The sequence below is a fragment of the Ostrinia furnacalis genome, unplaced genomic scaffold, assembly GCF_004193835.3.
Source record: "Ostrinia furnacalis isolate ACB-3 unplaced genomic scaffold, ASM419383v2 OfSCF0450, whole genome shotgun sequence".
NCBI lineage: Eukaryota > Metazoa > Arthropoda > Insecta > Lepidoptera > Crambidae > Ostrinia > Ostrinia furnacalis.
This window is the reverse complement of record NW_021130689.1, coordinates 44,930-70,825: the sequence shown is the minus strand read 5'-3', so window position 1 is coordinate 70,825 and position 25,896 is coordinate 44,930. Positions and strand designations below refer to the sequence as shown.

Here is a 25,896-nt window from a genome sequence, read left to right as displayed (position 1 = left end):
GGTCCTGAGATTAAGATATAACTAAAAAGTTTAAAATAAAATTATAATAAAAATAAACTTTTTTAAAAACAAGCTTTTATTCTGAATTTCGAAAGCTTGTAGCGCAAACAGAGAAAAAGAGGAATAAATTCCATGCGCGATACAAACTTTCGAAATTCAGAATAAAAGCTTGGTTTTAAAAAAGTTTATTTTTATTATAATTTTTTATAAATCTACTTCATTCTCACGACCACTTATCACGCTGGTCAGAGTTTTTCGTTGAGTTTCATGGGTCTTTAATTTTATTTCTGCTGGGGTCTAACGAGTTATCGTAGCACGATTCAGAATCAAGTCGTTAGTCGTGTAAGCTGCTAGGTAATCTAGAGTGGTGTTGTTCTGTGAGAACAGTGTTTCTTTTTCACACATAATACATTGAAACTTGACTCGAAAATCAGACAACCGTGTAACCGAGTTAATTACGCATCTGAGTACTTGCAAGGGGCTTGCGATACAATCGCGCCATTCATTAACGGTACTGGCAGTGAAATAAGCCGATGCATCTGATGCAGATAGGGTTACAGGGGAACTGCTCAGGTTGCACTTGATATTAAACGGGGCTACTTAAACCCTTTACTAAATCAATTAAATCAATTCCTCTGAATTATTTCATCTAAGGTAGTACGTCATTATTCAACTAAGATATCGATAAACCAAAAATGAAAAACAACGAAATAAACAACTCAGCAAGCTAAAGATGAAAGAAAACAACAATTTAGTACAGCTTATACAACTGAGAGCTCATTAGTGAGGTGTTGCGGACAGCCGTAGACAATTGATTCTCCAAGTTTCCTGCATACTTATTTGTATTACTGAAGTAGTAATAGGTATTCAATAGAAAATAAATTATACCAAATACATACTTATCATAAGTGATTTAATACACTGTCTACTTATGCACCGTGATGCAACATTCATTCGCCGTTTGTTTTTGTTTATATTGAATTTCAATAGCTTATCGAAATCTCTACTGCATATGGATCCATCTTCGAATCAAAACAAAGAGGGGCCAAAATTTAATGCACATAATTCATAGTGTGGCAAACGCACAAGAAATAACATAGACGATGGTGTAAAGAAGCGTTCAAAAGGCGTTTTAGGTTAATCGCATCGATTTTTGTTGTGAAAATCACTATCGCACAGTTCATTGGCTTGAAACAGGGCAACGGCTGTTTTATGCCTATTTCTTACAAAAAATGTTTGTCAGAGAAAGTGGCGTTTATTTTTTGAAGCTTTTTATCTAGTGGATCAGAGAATTTAGTTCAAATACCATGTTCATTTTTGTAGTGGTATGTTTTTGAAATTTACAAACAATTTCGCTTGCAGTAAATGGATGTTATTTCAAGTGTTCCTGTATAAACCAGTTATTTCTGAAACGCTTAGGTCTGAGCTACAATATAAAAAGGAGCATTTCCGTAATAGAGAATAAAGTCACAACCGCAAATATTTTTCCAAATAAATAAAGCGACTTTCCTCGAAAGGGCAGTGTAGCATGCTAAAGATCACCGTTGGAACAAAGCTCGGATTCTTCTTAGACTCCCCTCCTTGCTTTTGCTTAGCGATTTCTTTGTTTTTTTTCTTCTAATGTCCCATAATTTGGGGGAAGCTGTAGACGTGAAAATGGCGTGTAATAAGTCAATTCATCGAGACGAACTGCAATTACAGTAATGGCGCGCGCGTGTCACTTGCGGGTAGTTCGAATTACCTCCCAATTGGAGGTAGTAGCTAATGCATGTAATTTTTGAGAGATAGAAATTTAACTGTACTTTGAACGAGTAATGTATTAGAAAATCACTTTGATCTTTTCATTGCTTATATCATTGAATTGACTTTGAGTTATGTGTTAGTTTTAAGTCAATTGCTGACGTAAAAAATGCAATACTCTTGTACACCGCTTCAATATCCCAGGAACCTTTTTTCAGTTAAGCGCTATGTTAGTAGCTTTTTACTACGTATATGTTACAGAAATCTATTTGATACTCATTTTAAAATATGTAAGCAATATTCCTTTGAATTTGCAGTCTTCTATCTTCATTTATCTTTACAGTATGTAATAAATAATTGAATTCAAAGATACTGCTCTCACTCTGTGTGGGCCGAGCGTCAGTGATACATTATGCGTCTGTATGATCGCCTTGCCAGATATTTGATACTTTATTGATAATGATGTATAACCAAGAAGAACAATACATAGATTCAGTATTGCTTTTGCTAAGGGTCTACTTCATAATGCTCGTATTTTGTGGTAACTTTATCAGTTCCGACTCTAGATATAAAATTGAGATAATTTTCGCCTTAGAAGGAATGCATAAAACTATTGTATTGCGAATTATTTATTTCTTTATTCTAACAGAAAAATCATCGATCTTAGTTGATTTGTCAAGTACCTATGTGTTAAATAAAATAAAATAAATGTTACATGTCAACATAATAGATTTTCAATTCTCATATTTATGAGTGCTTTTATACCCCATCAATATCTTATTATAGGAACATATTCATCTAATCCCTTAAAAGCAACTCCATGTCAGTCACATTCTGCATATAAACAACGTATTAAACCAACTTCACAAGTGAAAGAAACCGCGGGACATTTTACGATAACGGCGAAACACAAGACTTACATTTCATTGAAAATTGCGGACGCCCCTTCGCATTGGGGGCCGTTGCGTATAAAAATAATGCGATAACTTAAAAAAAAATGATTTTGAGTAGGTATTTCATGGGTTTTATTACAATTTGTCAGTGCGTTCTAGGTACCTACATTTGTTTAAAAAAAATACACCTTTAAGTATATTTTGTACTATGAGATAAAGGGAGAAATGCTGAAATGAATGAGTTTATTACTAGGTACTTGCATACCCTAAGAAAGCTATTTTAAAAAAGATCTCTTTTCTGTTTGTTTGACACTTTTACTACAACATTCAAGTCTATTTATTTGCTTTCCCGATTTATGTAATTTTCTTTATATTTTACCAAAATCTTTGTTTAAAACTATCACCAGCATTTCAGTCTTTAGTGCAAACCACTACATTTCCATCAATATTGCATTCGAACATAATTCACTAAAACTGAATTTTTTGAGTTGACCCCACCATGCACACAAAATTCCATCCAAAGACATTTTGTGCCCTCACAAAAGATTAAATAACTCGGAACGAGTGGGGCCGATCCTTCATAAAAACGGGCACGCGACGGGCCGCGGCACCGCAGGTACGGAATTCGAGTCCCGGCTATACAATACTATGAGATCACACGCACCAATTCATAAAATGTTCGTATAAAAGACGGCAATTTGCTATTTAGTACTGCGGTAAATTGTGATTATGTGACATCCTACCAGAAACAAAAGAAGCTTGTTTTTCAAAATAAAGACACAATTGAGAATGTTACTAGGTATGCAAAATCACTTGAAACCTATGTTACAGTTAGGCTTTTACATTTACAAATACATTAGTTTTTATTTCATTCAAAAATACCCAGTAGTTATGATTTTATAGGCATTCAAAGTTCGCTTAAATATTGAGTCCCGCCAACGGTCACGTGACCGCGCGTGACGTACATTCACAGTGTCCGCTCACTAGAAAACGGATATAAACATACTTAAATACATTTTTTATGTAAATACAAACTTATTATACATATTAACACCCAGACCCATCACAGAAATTAAAATTGAACCAAACCCAAACTTGATGCGATTGTGTCGTTTTATTGCGAATTACCTTCCAGCTCCATCATTAGACCCTGATTATTATATAGAATTAAAGTACTCATCAATACAAAACGAACGAGCCCAAACTCGATGGATTTAAGTCGTTTTATTGTAGAGTTCCTATGGCCACCTTCCAGCTCCATCATCAGATCAGCTCCATGTCATCATAATATTGCATGGTCATCCAAATCACATGTGTTTGCGAAATTTCAGCTTAATCGGTTGCCTGGAAGTGGGTCTTAATTCAGCTTGCAAGATTCCACCCATACAAATATGAGCCAGTCACTGTAATATGACGTCACGCGCATAAAATGGAGGGCCGGCCACCGGCTGCACTTTTAAAATTCAATATCTTGGAAACTAATTGACGTATCGAAATAATTCTTTCACGAGTATTTTTTATTTTTAACAGAGAATACAGAAAGCTAAAAAACAAAATTAGTGAACATTCTTCATTTTATGTATGTCTATGTTTTAGGGTACCTGTTCAACTATGCATCTTGTCCATATTATAAGTATTATTTTTAAAGCGAAAGTTTGTCCTACCGTAACGAAAGGATGGTTTATCCACCTCCATCCATCATCGTAATATTTCCCGCGAAAATACGCGAAGTTTGTTATTTATTTATGTAATTTCAAATTGGCAATGTGAGCGCCTTGGATCTATCTGTAGTAAGCTCACTTGCAATTTAATTAAATAAATAAATAAATTTATTTACAGTAATATGGGTAAGTATAACATAATTTTTATGAAACGAATTCACGCACTACACGTTAGGAAATCAATAAGGCAATGCAGTGTCACTATTTCAATTGACTACTTCATTCTTCCTTAATGCAAAGCTACAGAGCTATTCAGTACAAAAAACTTAATTTCCTTTGGCCATGAAGCAGAAGTGCCTTCATCGTAATAAGAATTACAAAGTTTTTACAGAAAATAACTTGGAACAAGTTGGACGAGAACAAGTGCAGGAAATGTTCGCAAAAACCGTCTCTGGAGTACAGGTAGATAGAAGACAGCACATTTTCGTTGCAAAATAGTATCTATTGCAAGTCCATAAGATACAGTGTTTACCTTGATTGTCTGTACACAGGTAATGGTGCTTCTGTAGACATTACACATTTTCTCTGTGCCGCGAAACTAATAAAACTGTTTCCACTGCGACTCTATTTAGAAATAATGATATGGATGTAACTTCGTGTCTGCATTTACAAACAAAATTGCTGGTTTTGCTCGGAGCTATCTATTGCTGAAATGTTTTCCCAGGAAAAAGTTTAAGGAAAAGCCTGCTTTGTCAGACAAAAACAGAAAAAAAAAAGAAAATACTCAATACTTTATTGCTTCACCACATTAGCATTTAGGTCTATATTATCTCTTCTTCTTTTTAATAAGAAGAGTCACTGTTATCATTGAATTGAATGACTAAAAATGCACAGCTTTAAAAATGGACTTCTTTCAACTAAACTTCTTTATCCTCGCATTTTTGAATTTATGATTCAGTTCAAACCGTAATACTTAATGCCTATAGCAAAGTTGCATAACCCTAACTGGTGCCAGCATTAGAATTGAAAGTTATATTTCCTTGTCTGCTCGAAATGTTTATCGCGCTTACAAATTAAGGGCAGCATTCCTTAATTGGCGCAATTACAGACGAGACGGCCGCATTCCCGCTTGGATGCTATCTGAACTGATATTTCCATACAGAACATTGTTATTTAATATAAGAGCTAAAGCACACGATGCGTTGCGCGATCCGACGAAATCTTTGCGGTGTGGTGTGTAAGACCACGCAGCGACACCGCTCCGGGGTCGCAACGCCGCCGCAACGCGAACGCATCGTGTGCTTTGGCTCTTATCTGAAATGATATTTCCATATTGAACATTGTTATTAATAAGCTATTTTCGTAGCAAAATGAAAATACTCTTACAAAAGGTCACGAGATGTGAGATAAAAAGGCCAATTAGATACCAATTCTCATATCCGTAGGAGGCCCGGGGCTAAATCAGAAAAATGGAATACACATTCGTGTAACCTTGACTCGGCTAATATACCCATTTCTCATCAAACAACCCCAGATATTATGGCCGTATATCCTACTATTATTTTTATCTTAGGCTAATTTATAGCAAGGATAGTAAAAATTGTGTGTCTATAAAACAAGTTACGGCCAATAAGAAAACTAGACAATTAAATTCCTAAAACATAAAACTGAAATTACGGTAGCCCACGGGAAGTCCTCAAATGTGACCACTTAAGCACGGTCAACACAGCTGGACGCTTAGTTAATACTTCAATCAACTTTAAACTTCCTCCACCAGTTTGGGTCCCTAATTGTCGCCCCCTTTATTTATTCAAAGTAACACAATATGTCACCCACACCAGCCGGATGCATTACTCGTTAGTGTCAATATGAGTTGCCCAAACTGAAATGAAACAACAGCTGAGTCACACTAATGTGTCAAATATGGACTCCCGAGTCAACAGCCTCTGCGTTTGGTGGTCCCAATTCTCGATGACATATCCAGAGTATTCCTATGTAAATAATCTAATTTTGTACATGGCCACACTTAGGCGTAGTGCATGTCGACTCGTTGAGATCTTTTGTGCATCCCTTTACCTTCATTTCCTATCATCCGCAAAAATCCAATCCATTAGGTGAATCAAGTGATTGGATGAGAGGGACCTATAGTCTTCTAGTGCCATATAAGCCGACCTCAGGAGACTCATCTTAGTTCTTGCATGAGCGTCGCATTTGCACAGTGGGTGTTTCATGGACTCCGTATGTTCGATAGGACTATAATATCTACAATAAATAACATTAGTTAAATTAAAGTCTTATTTCATAAGTATTATTCTCGTTGTGGATAAAAAAAAAGTAGATTTCAAGCAAGTAATTTTTGTGAAATAGGTAAATCTTTGGAAAATTAAAGATTAATAAAATTCATTTCTATAAATCTGTGAACGTATTCTTATGTCGCCGTGTTAAGGTACGTTCCGTCTTTAGTATAGTTACCTAATCGATTTGTCACTGTTTATATGCCTTATAGCGTTGAAGTCTATTAGCATAAAATGAAACAAATGATTTTGTTGTTGATGTTTGAGATTTGCTTTAGAATTAAATATTCCATTTGTGGACTACAGTACAGACCAAGTTACCTTAAACTAATATTGTCTAAAAGCCTCTCGTCTAAAGTGAAGGTGAAATAGTACGGAGCAAGTCAAACATGATGAAGAAGTGTTCTATTCCGTAAGTACATTGTTTGTGCAGCCAGTTTGTATGAGTCAGACAGTAGGCGTTAAGTAAGTCCAGGAAAGTAACAAAGACGTTACAGTCTCTATTTACATCTGATTCTGAGTAACTTGTGGCTTCCAAGTAAATATATATTTTTTTCCATATTTATCTACTTAACTTATTTTACACTAAATCCGCATGGTAATGTAGCCTTTCAAATACAGCCAGCGTCAAATAGTTCGTTACACTCAAAGTAGCCAAAAAGTTCGCAACACGTCTTTGTTACATTTCAAATAATTGAAAAATTAATTATCACATAGGTACCTGACTCAGACTTGATCATAATAAAATTACTTAACAGACATTAACGTCTACCGTCTCTCTAAGAGTCAATGATAATGACGATGGATTAACCGATATGATTCTTATCAAGCCCATAAAAATCACATTATCACCGTATCACATTCCCTCATATGTGGATCCACATACTGTTACATTTTCAGTCCCCCCAGGATGTCCTAATTGCGGGATCTTGTTGAGACGCGTCGTAAACAGCGTTGATGACACATTAACACCCTAAACACCGAGTTACTTAAAAACATATAAACTTTTATAGGGCCTAATGAAGAAGCTCCAATTTCACCGCAACTTCCACATTAGCGACTTTATGTGGAAACTCCGGGGGGCATTTAAAGTACTTAGTTCTAATTAGTGTTATAATAAGGCTTCTAGGATTAATTTTAAGATGCATTCATAACATCAGATTTGTAACAACCATAATTGGTGATAGACAACTAACACGAACAACGAAGGTAAGCAATTCAATACTCAATTGTTTATTGCTTTACCAAATTAGGACATCAATTTGTATTGTTGGTTGTTTATTGGACGAACTCACAATATAGTTACAGATCATTCTACTTAACAAAATAGTTATGTTAGAAGTCTTAGAAGTTGTTTAACAAAATGAAGACGCATTGAAATGGATATACGATGAAATCTTTCAAATAAGATAATATTCCCATACTCCTGTATTCACATAGCGAGCTCTGAACCCGCTAATCGTAACTATAACTAGTAGTTTATTTGCCCAACACTTAGAGGAACTAGTTCGTATCGCAAACTAGTTGGTGGGCAAAGTTCTCTTAACTACCTACATGCACTCAAACATCACATGAGAACAAGAGTGGAACTACACTACACGTTTGCTCAGCATGTTCTATTGTGTGAATCGCAACTTTACAGGGCTAGAAATAATGCCGATCCTTGCTTGTATATGTATATTCCAAATATTGAGACTCAGTTTTAATTAGGTCAAGTCAAGATAACTGAATTCTCACATCGATCGAGATTTTGGGATGGTGTTTGGAGTTTAACTATAGGGTGGCCCAGAAAGAAATTCACTTTTGAAAATTCAAGGAAAAAAATTCTGTGCAATTTTGTAGAACTTTTTTCATTACAATTTAAAGAAAATGAAATGGAATTTGTTATTAAATTTGCCTTTATTAAATTACATCGTCCAGGAGATTTCCTTGACGCTTACAATATTCGATCAACATGCATCAAAATCTTGAAATGCGTTCGTAAGAATTACCTCGAAACTTATATTCCATTTTTTGCCGAATGTTCAGCTTCAGTTGCTGCATGGTTGTTGGATTATAAAAGTATACACTATTCTTAAGGTAACACCACAAAAAGGAGTTTTCTGGAGTGAGATCAGGACTTCCTGGTGGCCGTTAGATGTCACCCCTACCTGAAATTATTTTTTTGTGGGAACATGTCTCTTACCATCCATCTTCTGTTTCTATTTCCAAAGTTCTAAAGATTTCAGATTTATTATTATTCTGTCGCTATTACAAGTTGTCATTAGTCTTTCATTTCCTAGAACCATGTAACAAGACGTGATCAATCAATTACTGCTTACAACAAATTAATTTTTAATTATTGCATGAGAACCATGAGAGTTATTCAATCCTCGTTTGTTGGCTGCAATACGATGCACTCAGCCTACACACATAAATTCTTGGGCCAATTAACGGAATAAGCCATGCGTTTCTAACGTGCTTATGTTTCTGTCATTTTCATTACATTATGTAAATTAGATGTTCGCAGTGAAATGACAATAAATTGTGTTTCTATAATTTGAGTTTTTTTTTTCATTTAACATACAACGTCGGCCTCTCGTTTGTAAAGTAAAATAGTAAGGTAATGTCCACCCTACTTAAATGACGAAAAAAAAAAGAAAAAGATTTAGGATTCCCACTGCAGAGATAATGACTTCTATCTACATGTCATGTGCCTCATACCAAAATTTTCTCAAGTCAGCATATCCTGCCAATGCATTTTGGATCTTCCGTGTTACTATTACGTTAGTTATTATACTTGAAATCATTCAACCATATAAAGTAGGATTCTTTTAACACCGATCTAAATAATAAAATAATATTCCTCATATCAAAGGCGTTTCTTTTCCTCATAGATTTACTTCGGCTGTAAAACTTTATCGTACTTTCTTAACGTTGTCTCTTTACGAGTGAAATCTCGATTAACTTTTATAAATTTATTTAACTTTTGTACGAGTTGTTTAACTTTATCGTCGCTTAAATCTGAAGACAAAGTTGTCTTACTTTACATGCTTCTTTAAGTTTTGGTTTCGAACTCGAGTTCTCAAAATTTTTTTAACAAAAATTACAAGTAACATTCTCGTAATGCACTGTTGAATTCCAAATTTATAATAATATTATTTTATCATTAACATCGTCATATCAGTCCACATAGATCATATTTTATCCGGGGACAGTTGAAAACATACTTAACTTTTCTGCAATAAGCAAGACAAAAAATTCGTCATACCTACTTAATTTAGCTGATCAAATCAAAACATAATATAATCAGCTCTCATCTCATTATAGACCTTAGAAGTTCAGAACTTTGTTATTATCAATAATAATAAAACAAAAACAAAAAGTACCAAAAAAAAAAACGTTTTTCCAGTTAGATTATCCATATGCATGAGTAGTTATACGACCGAAGTCACAAAACCAACCCATTCTGTAATGTTGTGGAAGCAAAACGTCATAAAACAAAAACCCCGCGAACATAGTAAAATAAATCCTTAAAATTTTATCTTGTCTCCATAAAAAAGTTATAAAACAAAGTTATATTATATGGGTATGATATTGCAAAAGAGAAGGTTATTCTTCACAATGGCTTCATCAATATCAATATAAGAGAGATGGCTATCATCAATACTTATTAAACTCGGCCACTGCGACCCACTTTCATTAATTAAGGAAGAACAAACAAAGCCAATCTAATTTGCTGTGGTTATTTTCTATACATAAATTACACCATTAAGTAAGATGTTATTGGATTGCATTGTAAATACGAGTAAAAGATACGACTCTTCACTGCTCGTGCACAGATGACAGCTCATTTGACTTTACGCTCTGCAAAATCGTCACTATTTCAAGGATATAAGATGCAAAGTTCTACTTGTCTGCATTTATTAACATAGTTTTTTTAGACAACAATTTAGGCGGTCTGCGGTCTGATATGAAAGTGTAAAAAGTATGACTATCCGTTATCTAGGAGTCATGGCGTCACTCACGGCATTAGGCTTAACACTGCGGTATCATAAATAGGTTTTATTAAGTGCTATTTTGCATCAAAATGTCTTCAATCAGTGTACAAGTTGGGTTTAGTTTGGGAATCTGTAGGTAATTGGAAAGACAGTTGAACCACTACAAAAAGTACTTTGTTTTGTTATTCAATAAATGATTCAGTAAGTACAAATAAATATCTGCATCTCAAGTATCAAAAGCACCAAATATTCAAGCATATCGCGTTCCCGAAACATAACAGTCAGCAGAACATCTGGGGCAAACTTGAGGGTTCGTTAACCCATAAGCATCGGCTTAGCCCAAGCGATATCAGCTGGCGTGCTTCCAAAGTAGCTGGTGACGTCATACCGGACCCAAGAATCGGGAAATTAAAACTTCAACAAAGGTTTGGGCTAGATCTAGACCGATGAAGTAATAAAACTTGGCTTAGGAAACTCAAGTCGGTTTTGAGAAAGGTAAAGCAATCTACTGCAATGTTAACAGTAATAATGTTCCGAAATTTTCGTTGACGACATTATTTCGAGCCCGAACATAATATACCTGTTAAAAACCAGCGTGCTTATCATTAGTTTACGATAGGCGTGATCATCATAGATTCACGCACTCGCTAGCGAGCACATCTTGGTAAGCACACTGGACCCATCGAATAAGAAAGGTTTCGTTACAAAGTAAGTAAAACTTAATATATCCCGTCAATATTAAGCTTTTATTCACTGTGGCTTCCACAGAATACTTATGTTAAGTCCTGGATTTTATTTACCCTGGAGCATATTGAGTGATTTTCAAAGAAAATTAATTAACTAACACTGCAAATTCTGATGACAAAAGCCAACTATTTTTCTTTCTTTCTCCCAACTTATCTGCTCTCAGAATCTATCGTAAAGGTTCATGCGTAAGTAACCGCATTACCTTGCAAATATATCCCGAACACCTCAAAAGGATAATGTTCGAAGTCAATTGCTTCTGTTCGGTTCCACTTATCAGGCACTTATGGCCAGGAATAGCGCCGTTCAGTACGGAACCATCATTGCTGGAGATTACCAAAGTGGCATGTTCGAAGATCTAATCTATATGGTTAATGGATCGATTCTGGGACCGTATTAAAGTTTGACAGCGATTTGGCTCAGCTTTTCGTTTAGCGGTCGTGTAATTACAAAATATAGAGGTGTGACGCCATTAATATATTGATTTTAAAGTGACTAACACTGGGTTGCACCACCCAGACTTTTGACCCAGTAACCAGACTTTTGACGTTTGTTAAAGTTAAAGTTAGATGGTGCAACCCAGCTTAAGGCTTAAGCCTCAATTGCACCATCTTAACTTAACTGTAACAGACTATAACCGGTGATTTTGTATTGAGTTTGACAAACTTTTCGTTTGTTATTGTGGAAGTAATTTATGGTGAAACAGCCTAAATAATCTGAGAATCAGATTTTAGTTTCATAATGAGTGATGCTTGTTTATCAATGAGCGTACTTAGTATTTGAGACTAAAGTAGACAAGATATTATTTTTAGATTACATAGTTTTTTACAGGGTGTATTAATAATTGCATGTTGATGATTATATCTTTTCACTACGTCCTGTTAGTTACTTGCAATACATAAGTCTTATTTACTAAATGTAAGGTTGAATATTGTTTACCATCTCTAAAAATATCATGTTCCACTAAACAATTGGCGGTCAACAATAGTGGGAATCACCCGGACAAAAATGTTACGTTCCGTGGGAAACTATGCAAATTGCGCCATTTCTCTTACTCTGATGTTTTCGCGATATTTCATTAATTGCACGCTTGTACAAGACATCAGACATTTTTTTGCAAACTCAACCCTATTACAAGTATCTAAGACCAACAGTGTTTAGCTTGATGTGCTGGCGATTGTATAAAAGTTGCTTCTCAGCAAGGAAAGTTTTAGTTTTGATGCTATTCCTTAATTTGCATGTTTAGTGTAAAAAGTTGTATGACACAGACAAATACTCGTGTTTAAGTTTTCAAAACGAAGTTGTTTATTTCAGATAGGTACCTACAACATTTTTTCAAAAAGTACTAGTAGTACACTAAACCAAAACAAAATTAGATTATACTTACTCTGAAGTTGCGATATTTTGCATACAGATGAACAGAATAATACAGCTACATCCTATTATTATTATCGAGCTCGATATGATTATTACCACATTATGCAGTACTAATAAAATATTACGAGTGTATCATATAACCCGCATGAAGGGAAACAAAGCGAATTCCAGCAGAAGAATATAAGCCTTATTTAAAACAAAAATACTTAGTTCGAACTTTCAATCTTGGTAAAGTAAGTTGAATATGTATTTTAGTAGAACCACCGCCATTATAAATTCAAAATTTCATACTAAGTATATAAAGTTACTATACAACAAGTTTCATGGACGAGAACTAAATCTCACCACACCAATCATTAACAATGGTATCTTGTTGAAACTAGTCAGCTGGGACCAAGTTTGGCAATATAACCAAACGTGGAGATTAATCGCGCTGCCAAATGTTTGGCCAATTGCTAACAAACGTTTGTCATACGTTCCGATCGCTAGTGATGGTAGCACATTAAAGGATTTGCCAAACTGGACGTGTTCTGTGATGTCAAAGTAAACGCAGCCCTCATCATGTATGAAAAACATTGGTCACATAGAGGTCCGGGCAAAACAATCTGTTAGCGGCCATGACAAGGCCATCTATCAGCGGTGCGTTTTGCGTTCTTTGCTCATGCCCGCACGGTCAGATCGCATCAATACTAAAGGTAATATCAAGAGAAAGACAAAGTTGTTCGCATGTGACTGCGGGCTGCGTTCACTCACTTTTACCAGACCGCAGCAGAACGCATACAGTGTGCCAAATCCTAAATCGTGCTGGTAACTTGTTTGACCAATTGCTAACAAACGTTTGTCATATGTTCCGCTCGCTGGTGACGGGCACATTTGTATTCTTCACAATGTTAACTGGTTGAAAAAATCCTGGAAATTAAACGTTTTCAGCGCCGACAGAAAAAGAAAACCGATTTGTTAAACAAAAGGTACGCCGAATGGACATATTCTGTTTTCAGCGAGGATTTGTAACATATTGGTTGGAAAAAAATGCTACAGATTTTAATTAAACGAAAAATAATTGCAATGAAACTCCCAATGCCATTTTAATTTCAGTACCTACCTGAGTACTTGTTTCGTATCATTTAGATCTGTGTATAAAATGTATAAATATAAAATTCGCGCTGCTCATTACTTATGTGAATTTTAAACAGGTGTCTTTCATAACTGCTATTTAATTTTGTAGAATTGAAGCTTTTTACAATATCTACAATTCCCATTTGAGTACCAAATGAGTTTGCTAAGCGATCTTGGAAGTGTTCTACTTTGCGGGCATTCGAATCGATCTCTCGATTACTTGAAGTTTGCAATCGATAAGGTAACTTTCTTGTGGTGATTATTAATTCACTTTGAGGTACCTAAAAGCTCTCTAACTGGATAGAACTTAATTTATTAATCATCTGGGAAGTTCTAAGGATTGAACCTTAAAGTTGCAGCTCTTATTTAGTTATCTAGAAAACTAGTGGTTGATATAAATATTATGTACAGCACTTTTGCTGCAAAATATGCTATTTCACATGCTGCTACAAAATAGGACACCTTTGTGCTGTCGTCACTTATACAACACAAAGATATTATTAATATTTCATTTTTTTGTCCGTTCAAAGCTTAATTAGTCTATTTCATTGTAATTACTGGGTATTTTTTACCGTGTGAACGTGAACAGGTGACAGACATGCCAGTAATTAGGGCAAGCTTGATAAACATTTTAATTATAATGAAGTATCATTTTTCACAATCAAATACTCAATCACTGAAATCCACGTTATAGAGCGGTCCTTGAATACATATAAAAAAATTGGTATCGTTACCGAATAAATAAGTTAATATAAAAAGCTCAAAACTGTTTTATTATCGAAAATGTAAAACTGTTCTTGAACGGCTTGCATTGTTGTTGTATTTGTGTGACTAAATGCAAAGTTACCAAATTAGATTACGATCAAAAGAGTTCAAAAACAACTGTAACTTCAATCGTTTCATAACAAGCTGAAAATATCCCAAACCAGAAGAATGGGAGTTTAACGGTTGCCGCCGTTCGGAATAAAGTGTAATGTGGTAAGCAAATACGCGGCCGTCAAGGTCTGTGGAGCGGTCGACAAATTGCTCTAGGGCTGCCACTATGCAAAAGTGACAATAATTTAAGAACATGAAAAATATTTTTTGAGAGAACAACAGAAGAAATATGTATCTAAACACTACTAAAAATAGCTCTATTTAATAACTCTTAGTTCATTTAAATTTATTTACGAGTAATTATACAAAAAAAAATAGTCGAATATTTATTTGAACCGGTAGACGATGGCGATACCCTCCCTATACGATGGTGACACCTAATAAATATGCAAATATATTTCAAAGACTTCAATGAACATATTCGTGCTTGACATAACTTATTCATGTCACGACTAAACAATGTAACATACGTTATTGGTTTCGCTTCCGTATTATTATTATTAAACACTTACTACATTTTTGTTTCCTATGGGATTTAGCCTGTATTGAACCGTTATCAAAAGAGTTCTTTAATACATCTTTAGTCTCAGAAATATGCAAGAAAAGCTAAAGGGTAATCTGATAGACCAGTTAACTGACCGTCAAGGTCTGGGGAGCGGTCGTCGTGCTGGTCACTGGTCGTTTGAGGGTTGTCACACAGTCGGTAATTTCAAAAATACCTTCTAATTACCATAATTTTACATAGGTACTTAAACTGCTGACCGCATACCTACCATCCGAAAACTTGCTATTATTAAGCGTTATTAGATCACTGCATTGACAAATTTTCAGCTTGAAGCAAAAAAAACAGCCTTGTTTAGTTTTTTTTGCTGATACCGATGGAAATGGCTAAGCTTAATGTTTATTTGAACTCTTTCTGGCTAAGCTTACATTTGCACAAAATTGTACAAGTGCTGTTGGATTAAATATTATTATTATCTATTGACAGCCCTACCAGGTCCGTCCGACACAGTCTGTTTCGCGCGCACCGGACTACGCAAAGCCGTTGTAACTTCGGCTGCGCGGAACTTCTCGACTTGGGGGAAATTGATAATCGCGCAGTTTCAAAACTCTTGGACCGGCGAATAACGAAACTCTAGAATATGACTCACGTGAAAATGTAATCCAGGCGTCTTTGATAGGAAACTATACACGGGAAACGTCGAAGCTGAGTTGCTTCGACGGAAAAGTAACTTGAAGAAAGTTTTGAAAACTAACAATATGTGTAAGTAACTTAGAACTAATATATCGTAGCTATTTCCATCTGCAAAGATACGTGTTTTAAGTAAAAGTAAGTAAAGAAGAAGAGTAGGATATTTTCCAAATCCATGTTTGCGATACTAAGACAGCGTTTAGACTCTAATATATTATGTATAGTTTCGGAGATGCTACCTAGGACGTCTTAATTGAAACTCCCAATAAATAGGAATACTCCAAGAACACTACCGAGAATATCCCTGTCAGGGTAAAGGTACATCTCTAGTTGTTATGATGGACGTAACAGCGTCAATCATAGCGCGTGCTTCGTTTCAATTTGTGCAGTACATGCTGCACTGCACTTTTATTGCTACATCAATCTTGCTAACTTATCAAACATCTAATAATAAGAACTTACCTTTTCTGGTGTCATTCCCCAATTAGGAATATTTCAGGAATAGTACAGGGATTATTTCGGACGGGGCCAAAATGGTACATCTCTCACTACTTAGTTGTTATGATGGACGTAACGGCGTCAATCATAGCGCGTGCTTCGTTTCAATTTGTGCAGTACGCGCTGCAGCGCACTTTTATTGCTACATCAATCTTGCTAACGTATCAAACATTTAATTCGGGCTTGTTGCAATGTTTGATGGCGTGAAATCAGCAACAGCCATTTAATAAATGATACATTTGGCGTAGTTAACTTAATTGACATGTTCAACACTGATCTCCCAAATTAAGCTTATGTTATTTCGGAATAAATGGTATTTGTTTACAACAAATAATACCGAACCGACCACGAAATTATAAAACTTTGTGTGTGTAAAAATTGTACGGTACGGTTCTGATAGAACCGCAAAGTATTGTTTTGCCGAAAAATATGACCTTGAATTATTTATTTGTAAGACATGGTAAATGGTGGGTTCTTGAACAGACGTTCTACTTGACGTCCTACGCAATGTCTTTTTATAATAACAGATAAAGGTTCTTTTGTCAGCATGTCTATGTAATTTTAAGCAGACGTTTATTAAAGGATATGAAATTAATTCATCACAATTTATTAGGTAGGTACTTCAATACATTGAAGATAAGAGCGATGGCATATCAAGCTATGTGGCATATTAAGTATAATACTTATTTGTGATGTGCTATTTTCCAAGGAAAATGTAGATTTTATAACAAAACGTTCTAGCAATCGTATTATGGTGAAATATAATTATGAAATCATCTACGCTTCAGAGATTTGCGAAGCGAATTGTTTATTGAAGATGCGTGAAGTCTGTAATAATATAGCTATATGAATACTTATTACTGTAATAAATATTTTCTATTCCACTAAAAAATAACAACATACAATAACTGAGGAATAAAACTATTCAGTTATATTGAAACTCAAACCAACTAAGTATATTGCCACTTTATGCATTATGAGCTCCATAAAACGCAAATTAATTTTACTGACTCAATAATTCATAAAAATAATGTCGTAGCTGCCAGTATTCTCTCTAACGTCCAGGTTCGTTTTTCAAAAAAGGTTCACTTTTAAAAACTGAAGCCACACATTTCGCCAAACAAAAAAAAAGCGCCAACCGCACAAATGCGCAACTTTTTTAGTCTGTGAAATTACAAAAACCGTCCAAGTTGTCACTTCATAATTATGCCGTCAAATTCGCTTGCTGACCGTTCCACGCCACTGACCAGAGGGAAGCCACTCTTCCATGAAACGGAGCACGCCGTTAAAAAATTAACGCAAGCATGAACCTTAACTTGCGACGTACAGATTCGAGTTGCTTTCGCTGCTACGGAAAAATTAAAACTTATGCAACTCGAGCACAGATTAGAAATTTTCGGAGGCATAACCAATCGGCGTTTTCACAATGGCCACACTATAACGGTCGCGGCTGGAGATCTGTGGCTGTGAATTAGTGTTACAGTAATTTATTTAAATGTATGCTGAGAATGAATGTCTAGTACACAACCACATGTTTGCTCGGACCGCGCAAACTCACATACTTAATGAAGAAGCAAGAAAATGCCTGAGCAAGTTTTATAAAATCACTCTTCCATGAAATCAATGTTTGCAATTTTATTGCTACTGCAGATTCGATATCTCGCAGCATGTTGAACCATGCACTTAATATGACAAATCTTTTAAAAATTGGCGTCGCATACTTATATTCTGTTTATGGAACGTTCGAGTACTTGAATGTGACCGTGACACATCTTAAGGCGCGCTATAATTCCGCATTCCGTACCGTTATAAATGCATATTTTTAAGATAATTCATCTACAGTCCTCTATTTATAACTGAAGACACAAATTATATTTAAGCGAAACGACAAAATGAGTGATCGGACCTCCTGGTAATATTAGCAAATAAATAGGTTACTCTAAAAATATTTGCCAGATGTCTTCACTTGCCTATTTAAACTGAACCGCGTCCACGAGATCTCCGATACGTAATTCTAATATCGTACAAGCATTTTCAAGGACGCCGTGCACCCGCGAAACCGGTTCGACAACTGAGACACTGGTTTTAACATCGGGCTTCGAAAGCGACAGCTATGGGCTGACCAAGGAAACGGATGTGTACATCCTAGAAAATACGGCTTTGATAAAAACAGGGAGCGAGAAAAAGTGGAAACTCAGTGGCCAGCTTCATTTCTATCGTTTGTTTTTTTTTTAAATTTGTTGTGGCAAAGGCATAAGTTGTACAGCTTTTTAATGCAGATTTAAGTTAGAACTCGGAACACTATTTTGAATTTAAATTTTTAATTAATGTGTGCATATAAATGAACTTGACATAAACATTAAGGTTTTATGTAAATTGTCACACGGTGAATGATAAAATCACTACTTTTAAATCATCTTAATGAATAGTGTGAACTGGGGCAGGGTTACCAGATTAAACAGAAATTTAGAAATTAATCCTTTACACAAAGCATTCCGTAGCGATAAGAACAGTGAAACCAAGAATGATATTCTGCGTTGTTCCCACTATTTGACATGTGCAAAAACCAGTTTGGTAAAGTATTTGAAAAAGAACTATTTTTTTAAATAACAGTTTTGATACATTAAAATAATTCGTGGCTAAGCACACAAAGTTCTTACCAAAGGTATACTTACTTGCCCAGAGTGATTTCTTTAAGTGTTCTCTCTGAGAACCAATTCATTTACAGCCTAAATCTATAGTAATTTAACCAGCATTCAATATTTTAATTACACCTTTTGCACTAAGGCTTCATTGCACCACCTTATAGTAACCGTAACATTAACAATAACCGGTGCTTTTTGTACGGAGCTAGACAGATTTTTGTCGTTTGTCAAGTTAAAGTAAGATGGTGCAACTCAGTAACTGTGAGTAGACTTGAATTAATTCGCGTCAAGACACGTGAATAAGCAATTCCGCTAAACAGTTATTCTGATAAGAAAACCGTTGAACTCGCGTACGTTGGGAACCACCTGCCGCTGATAAGATAACCGTGTTATCAGTGATAACTGGGTTAGTCTGCACGATACTCTATAAAGGAGTAATTGTGTTTTGATGCAACCGCTGTTTAAAGGTGCACGATAAAAATGCATGAAAAATATAAATTCTAATTCCAGAATCAGTATTGACTTAAAAAACATCAAAACACAATCGAAAGAAGATCTAAACCTAGGTACTTTTTATAATATTGTATGATAAAAACATAGATTTGAAAATTCGATGAACGAAATACAGTCTAGTCATATAAAAATAGAAGGAAATGTTCTAACACCTGCATAAAGTTGTTTTAGAACTTTATCGTCTGCACCTTAATAGACCTCTAGATAGAGATTATATTTAGACCCGGCATTGTGATCCGAGCTGGGTTAGACGTGACGTCATTACTTATTGACATCCATTTGCCGACCACCTCGGGTCTTTGCCCGGTACTAATAATTCACCAAGAAACTACCGAACCGGTAGAGTTAGTGGCTTCCGATTACGTTGTCAGTACGTAATAACGTGTTAGACCAGAAGTGATTCATCATAGTGACCTACATCACGTGGACGCCGTAATATGACTGACGTGGGTCATGTGGAACTACGGTTTCGCGGTCGTGTTATGTTGAAAACGTTGGAAATATTGCTGGATATTATTTTGTAACTGTACCAACCCATATAGGCCACATAAAGTGTGAATGTTTCATCTATGATAGTTTGCGTTTCAAAATATTCAAAATTTCAATATTCCTCTATCCCATGAGCGTACGGATCATCATTATTGCCGGTCATTTATTTGGCCATTTCTATTCAAATTCCAGAATCATAAAAACCGTTCGAAAATGCTAATAATTTCACCCTTACCGTAAAGTTTTTGTAACACACCACATATTCTCATATTAGCATAACATTGTCGACGCTAGGCCAAATTCAGGTCATGGTTAGGCAAAGACTAAATTGTTTCTTTCTGAATGTTAGATCGATCGTGGTTCACGACCTGTTTCATGGCTTTGAAATTCTTTTGTATTTACTTATCATCTTTTAGATTTCTTTCAACATCGTTTTTAAACTCTTTTTCTATTAGATAACTACACTATTGTGCAGTTTTTCACAATTGTGATGCAGCTAATGGTAGCCAACGGGCTAGCAGTATTAATAGTAATAAATGTTTTCTCTGTTGCACAATCGAGAGTGCATTCGATGCCGCCTAGTTATTTACGTTCAGGAAGCTTTAGTGCCCAACACTGAGTAAAATCATTTTAGTATTCGAATGTATCGACTGAAATAACTTGAGGAAGTTCTTTTGCTTGCCTAAATATCTTAACAACTTAACGTTTTAAAGTAAGTATTAAGTTATGATAATTCAATAAGAATTTACCCTTTTTGCTTGCGAAAATATCACAAACAATTTATTCGCTATGAGACTCATTATTCATATCAATATCATAAGGCTTGTCTTTTGTCTAACAATGTTATTTTTATTAAAGCAAAACCAATAACTCAGAGACCGCAATAATATTACATAAACACTGTGAAGAGGCTTGAGATAACTTGATAGAAACATACTCTCTCGGTATAAGCAATTCCACGAAGACAAATTGAAACCTTCAAGGAAATTGCGTTCAGGGATAGTATCTGAAATGTCATCTTAACTATCGTGTTATTATCGTGTGCGATTCTGTCTCTAGTTATAATCACGAGCGGTCATGGCCGTTGAAAGAGCCGTCAACATGCCATTAGAGCAGTCCCGCAGCGTTAACAGGCTTAAATGACCGAGGTTAATGACACGGCAGATGCTTTGTATTTGCGTAAATTGTATCCAGTACAGATGTAGATTGGAAGATAACCGTTTCTGTATGTGGGATCACTGTAATAACTTCCCGAATCGCAACATCAACATCAATATTATCTTTCATTGCGTTAGTTTATACGATCCCGGATTTCAGCGTCAGATTAGCGGTGCTATTCAAAGCAACATTATTCCTTAGCAACATGGAATTAAATTGATGAAAGTCTCTCACTCACTGGTATGTGCTATTCAGAGGTCTATTCAGAGGATTATTATGAGCTCGGTATCTTCAAATCGCTATAATGGCTGTTCTATCAAAACGCGCAATGTCTATTGTTAGACTGTATGAAATTAAGAAAGCGACCCAAAAAATGTTACCGCATTTTGCTCCGACAATGGAGAAGTAAGTGTGAAACTGTAACTATGATGAGCGTTGTTAATTTTAATTGATAGGTATTATATTTTACTGTTAGGCGTTGCGTCATATTTAGGTAACCTGTAACTAATATAATCGTTCAAACTTTATGAATAAGATACGCTCAATTTTTATGTCGAATAAGAAATTAAATGTTTATTTCTTTCTACTGAAGCAATCTGAGAGAGGCAACATTTATGGAAAAAATATAGCTTGTAATGACTTTTTCTACCAACTGGGTAGGAATAGCAGCTAAATATTAGCAAAAACGTCACTGCCAATTCTTAAGTTTTTTGATGTAGTAAAGTTGATATCTAATCTCATAGTGATTTATTATACTGCAGTCACATAAAGCAATAAATACGAAACCACTCTAGCTGATCTTAGAAGCGGCATATCGCACGGGCCTTTGTTTGATCTCACTGAATCCGTAGAAAAAAACAAACGAACGGATACAGATTTCCGATTGATTGATTCGCTGGCGTCCGGACGAGAAAGTAACGCACGAATGCGCCCAGAACAAATGTGGCAGAATCCACCATTGTGCCAGAAAAGCGAGTTTCCGTACTTTCCGTCGCCTCACTTGCCCAGTGCATAACGGACTAAAACGGTTTTTGCACAACTAGGCCTTGACTTGTCGCTGCAGTGTGCGATTGTGCATAATTTTCAAACGTGCCGATTGTTGTCTTCAGGTTTGTAAGTGTTAAGTGAAATGTCCATCGTGACTAGAATGTTTAATTATAGAGTTTTAGGCAATATTTTAGCACTTTCAGAGGAGAAATAACCTATGAAAATTAAATATTCTTTAAGCCTTTTCTCATTAATTTGTGGAGTATTTCTTTAACAAATATAAATTCTTAGATAGGTATTAGGTATAGCCCTTTCGGACCCGCGCTTAAACTAGAAAGAAATTTGTAATTTTAAACATGTATTTTAGGTAATTTGGGGCCGCAGATTACGAATCTGCTATAATTTTCCAGATTTTCCGCCGCCATCTTGGAAAATTCATATACCAACAATTGTATCAAACTGGGCCCTTCACTTCCTACGTACAATTGTGAGGGTCAAAATTGTAAGGGTTTTCGAAATTTTATCAATGGCATGTATTCCGAAAAACGTATTTATAACCAGTAAGGAATAAACAGGTTTAATTTTTATACCAGTATTTGCCATTTAATATTGATTTGTGGGCAAAACCATATGTTCCATGAGCTCAACAGTAAATATAGCGCTCAAAATATTCCTATGGAGTTTTAATATCTCCTGGATCATGAACAGCATCTCCTGGAAGATGTTGACGATTGAAGGGCTTCGTCTGCCATGCCGCTTGCATACTCAGAGGTAGGTATGTATCGTCATGAATGTCTGAACCTTCATCAGAATAAGAGGAGTAGATCATCTGAAGTAGTCGAAACTAGCTTTTGTCGTTGTCATCGCTCTCATCCCCAGATGCATTGAGCATCTCTGCGATAGTAGCGTCGTTTAAAATCAGAAACATGGTGCGGAAACCATGAAAAATTAATAATTATGAGAAACTTAAAATACGCATAAGGTATTGTAGGGCCCACATCGATACAATTGTGTCAGTAAAGTTCGTTAAGCCGTTACGCCAAAGACTTTGCTTACAAGTAGTCACTGTAATCACAAAAAGATGCTATTTTTAACTATTTATCTAATCAATAACTTGTATATTACTACAATTACAAAATAAAACCATAGTAGGTATTTTCTTTCGCCAAGTCGGGGAGCGCAATCAGTCATGAACTGTACAGGTTGTAACCTGCTCACTAACTTCACTTCGGACAAAATTTGCACGGGAGGTGAAAGAACGCATCCCGCACAATCGTACGATACTAAGCCCATCCACTTCCGATGTAAAACTAATGAGATAATCTCGATTTTGTAACCCGCACAATTGTATTGGAGCGGTCCGAAAGGGATAGGTAGGTAGTTGGTGGACCTATCTTTTTAGCTTTTCATACTTACAAGACAAATTAATTTATTTTACATTTTATTATTTCTTTTTCACATTTTATTGTGTCATTAATTTATAGTTTCATAAACAAGTTTTGAACTACTCAGTTCATTGTATCCTACAGAAATGATGATCATTGAGTTTATTTATAAAAATAAAGAAAACATGATGATGATTCATTCATTCATAAATTTTATCAAATAACTACTATCATCAATCTCATTCTTATCAGACGTACTTATCAACAGAACCAAAATAAAATGCAAAATTGAATCCTACAGCATAAATATTAAAACTACCTGGAGTAAGTCTAGACATAATGTATGGCACATCATTCCTTTTACAAAGTCTTAACTTACTTTCTTCACAGTTCTATAAATAAATTAAACTTATAAGACATAACCTCACTTTCAAGTATACAAAATGAATCATACGCGCCTCATACTCATGCGCTACCAACATGATAAAAATTATCAAGTTTTATCTGGACGTTTTTGTTCTTGCATAAAAAGTTTGCAACCTGTTTCTCCTAAGATATGATTTATTACAAGCTAAGATTTTTTCCAATAAGAATTTTAAGTAAATGGATTAAAAGTTGTAGAAGTTGAAAAACTAAGTTACCTGTTATAGCTGCCAACAGAACCGCCAAAGCCGCCACACCTGTCGCTCTTGCCCGGTGAGACCGCATCTTGTCTCTTTTCAACGCGCTATTCGTATGCGTCCTCAGATAAAAAACAAAAAACAGAAAATTCAAACTTCCAACGGAATGTACCTTTTGTTTCAAAACAACAAACAATCGCACTCGCGTTCTTATTACACCTTCGCGTTCTATCGATGTAGATAAAAGTAATCACAAACAGCACAAGAATAGTTTTTTAACTGGTCGAATTTGTTTGGAAGAGAGTTTTTTTCACTGGTTTGCCGTAGTCCATGGTTGTGTTTCGTATTTTGATAGTAGTTTTTGGAAACAGAAGTGAGAAACTTGTTTCGTGAGGAGGGTTTGGTGTCGGCGGAGCGGGAGCGTACGTCCGTCCCCAACGAGCGCCCAACGGTACTGGCGCGCGATGGGAGCGACACGCGCGGCGACGGCGATCCTCGGAACTACGGCGCTGTTAGCTCGCAACTTCGCAAGGATCGAGATTAGTCGCTTGCAGTTTACTAGGTTAATGCCGTTATTAGCTTAGCATGCGATGTCCTGGAAAATTGAAAATTGATTGCTTTGCTAAATATTTTGACACTCACTTCGGACGCCGTTAGCTTAACTAGTCTAGCTTCTGGAGGAAATTGCCTATTAGAGAAATACAAGTAGTAGGTACTACATAACTGTCAATTGTTTGACAACTTTATTTATTATTAACTAGCGCGGCAGACTTCGCGTGAAATTGAGAACTATTCATATCGTGGGAATGTTAGCCTTCATGTTTGAAACTTTATTTATGTATTACATTATTTGTGAGAATAGATAGTAGTTTGTGATGATCATCAAAATGAATGATATAAAAGTTATTTAATACAAGAAATGCCTGGATTCCAATTAAATTACAAAACTTATTATGATGAAAATGTCCGTAGTCCGTAGACCTTTAATAGGACAACCAATTTGTGTGTTAGAAACATTTAAATTACCTAGATAACAAATATTAATTGTTTCCCACCAATGAAACACCTGTTATATAGATTTTAATTTCTTCCATTTCTTTATTTACTTAATTAACCGATTGTACAAATAAATGAGAATAAACATGTAAGTTAAAATTATCTGAATTAAAATTCCTCTGTCATACACAAAAAGTACGATAAGCTAAAGAAGAACACATTAGCGCCCTCTATCGGGTGAGTATCGGCTCTTGTGACTGATTACAGCAACACAGTATGAATAATTTATTTTTCACGACACACCGAGCAGCCAGCAATGTTAGGCTTGGAGCTGGTACTAGTAGTATTTACTCTTGTAGTATATGCAGTCCTTTATTGAGAGCGCGTTCGGGAAACTACACAAAGATTTTCTTTATAAATTAATTAATGTTGAATGATGCTGCTAATTTTCTGTAACAATCCGTATACATGTTATGAACTGTATTTTACATAAAACCGAAATAAAAGATTTGGCAATTACGTTAGGTATTGTATTTTTAACAATGACTTGATTGCTACTCACACACAATAGAAGCAGTGAGAAATGTTTAATAAATAATAATATGTGAAGTCAATTAAACTTTATCTAAATTTTAATATACCTACTATTGAAAGTTTTTCTACCCTGTCCCCTCGACTCTACCGCACCACAAATCTAGAGCCTCACCATCATCCGCACAGATTAATCATTGC

The 25,896-nt window shown here is 35.4% G+C and overlaps 1 protein-coding gene across 3 annotated transcripts in view; it reads right to left on the bottom strand.

Annotated features, from left to right (window-relative positions):
• Fas2 (neural cell adhesion molecule fasciclin 2) overlaps window positions 1-24,634 on the bottom strand; it is a 135,216-nt gene extending 110,582 nt beyond the window's left edge. For 2 of the 3 annotated variants that reach the window (XM_028322051.1, XM_028322056.1), the window contains exon 1: window positions 24,190-24,633. In XM_028322051.1, the coding sequence (XP_028177852.1) occupies window positions 24,190-24,256 (67 nt within the window). In that variant the 5' untranslated portion in view covers window positions 24,257-24,633. Of the gene's footprint in view, window positions 1-24,189 lie in introns of all 3 variants that reach the window. The other variant, XM_028322043.1, reaches the window with a different exon arrangement.
• Between the last annotated feature and the right edge of the window lie 1,262 nt (window positions 24,635-25,896).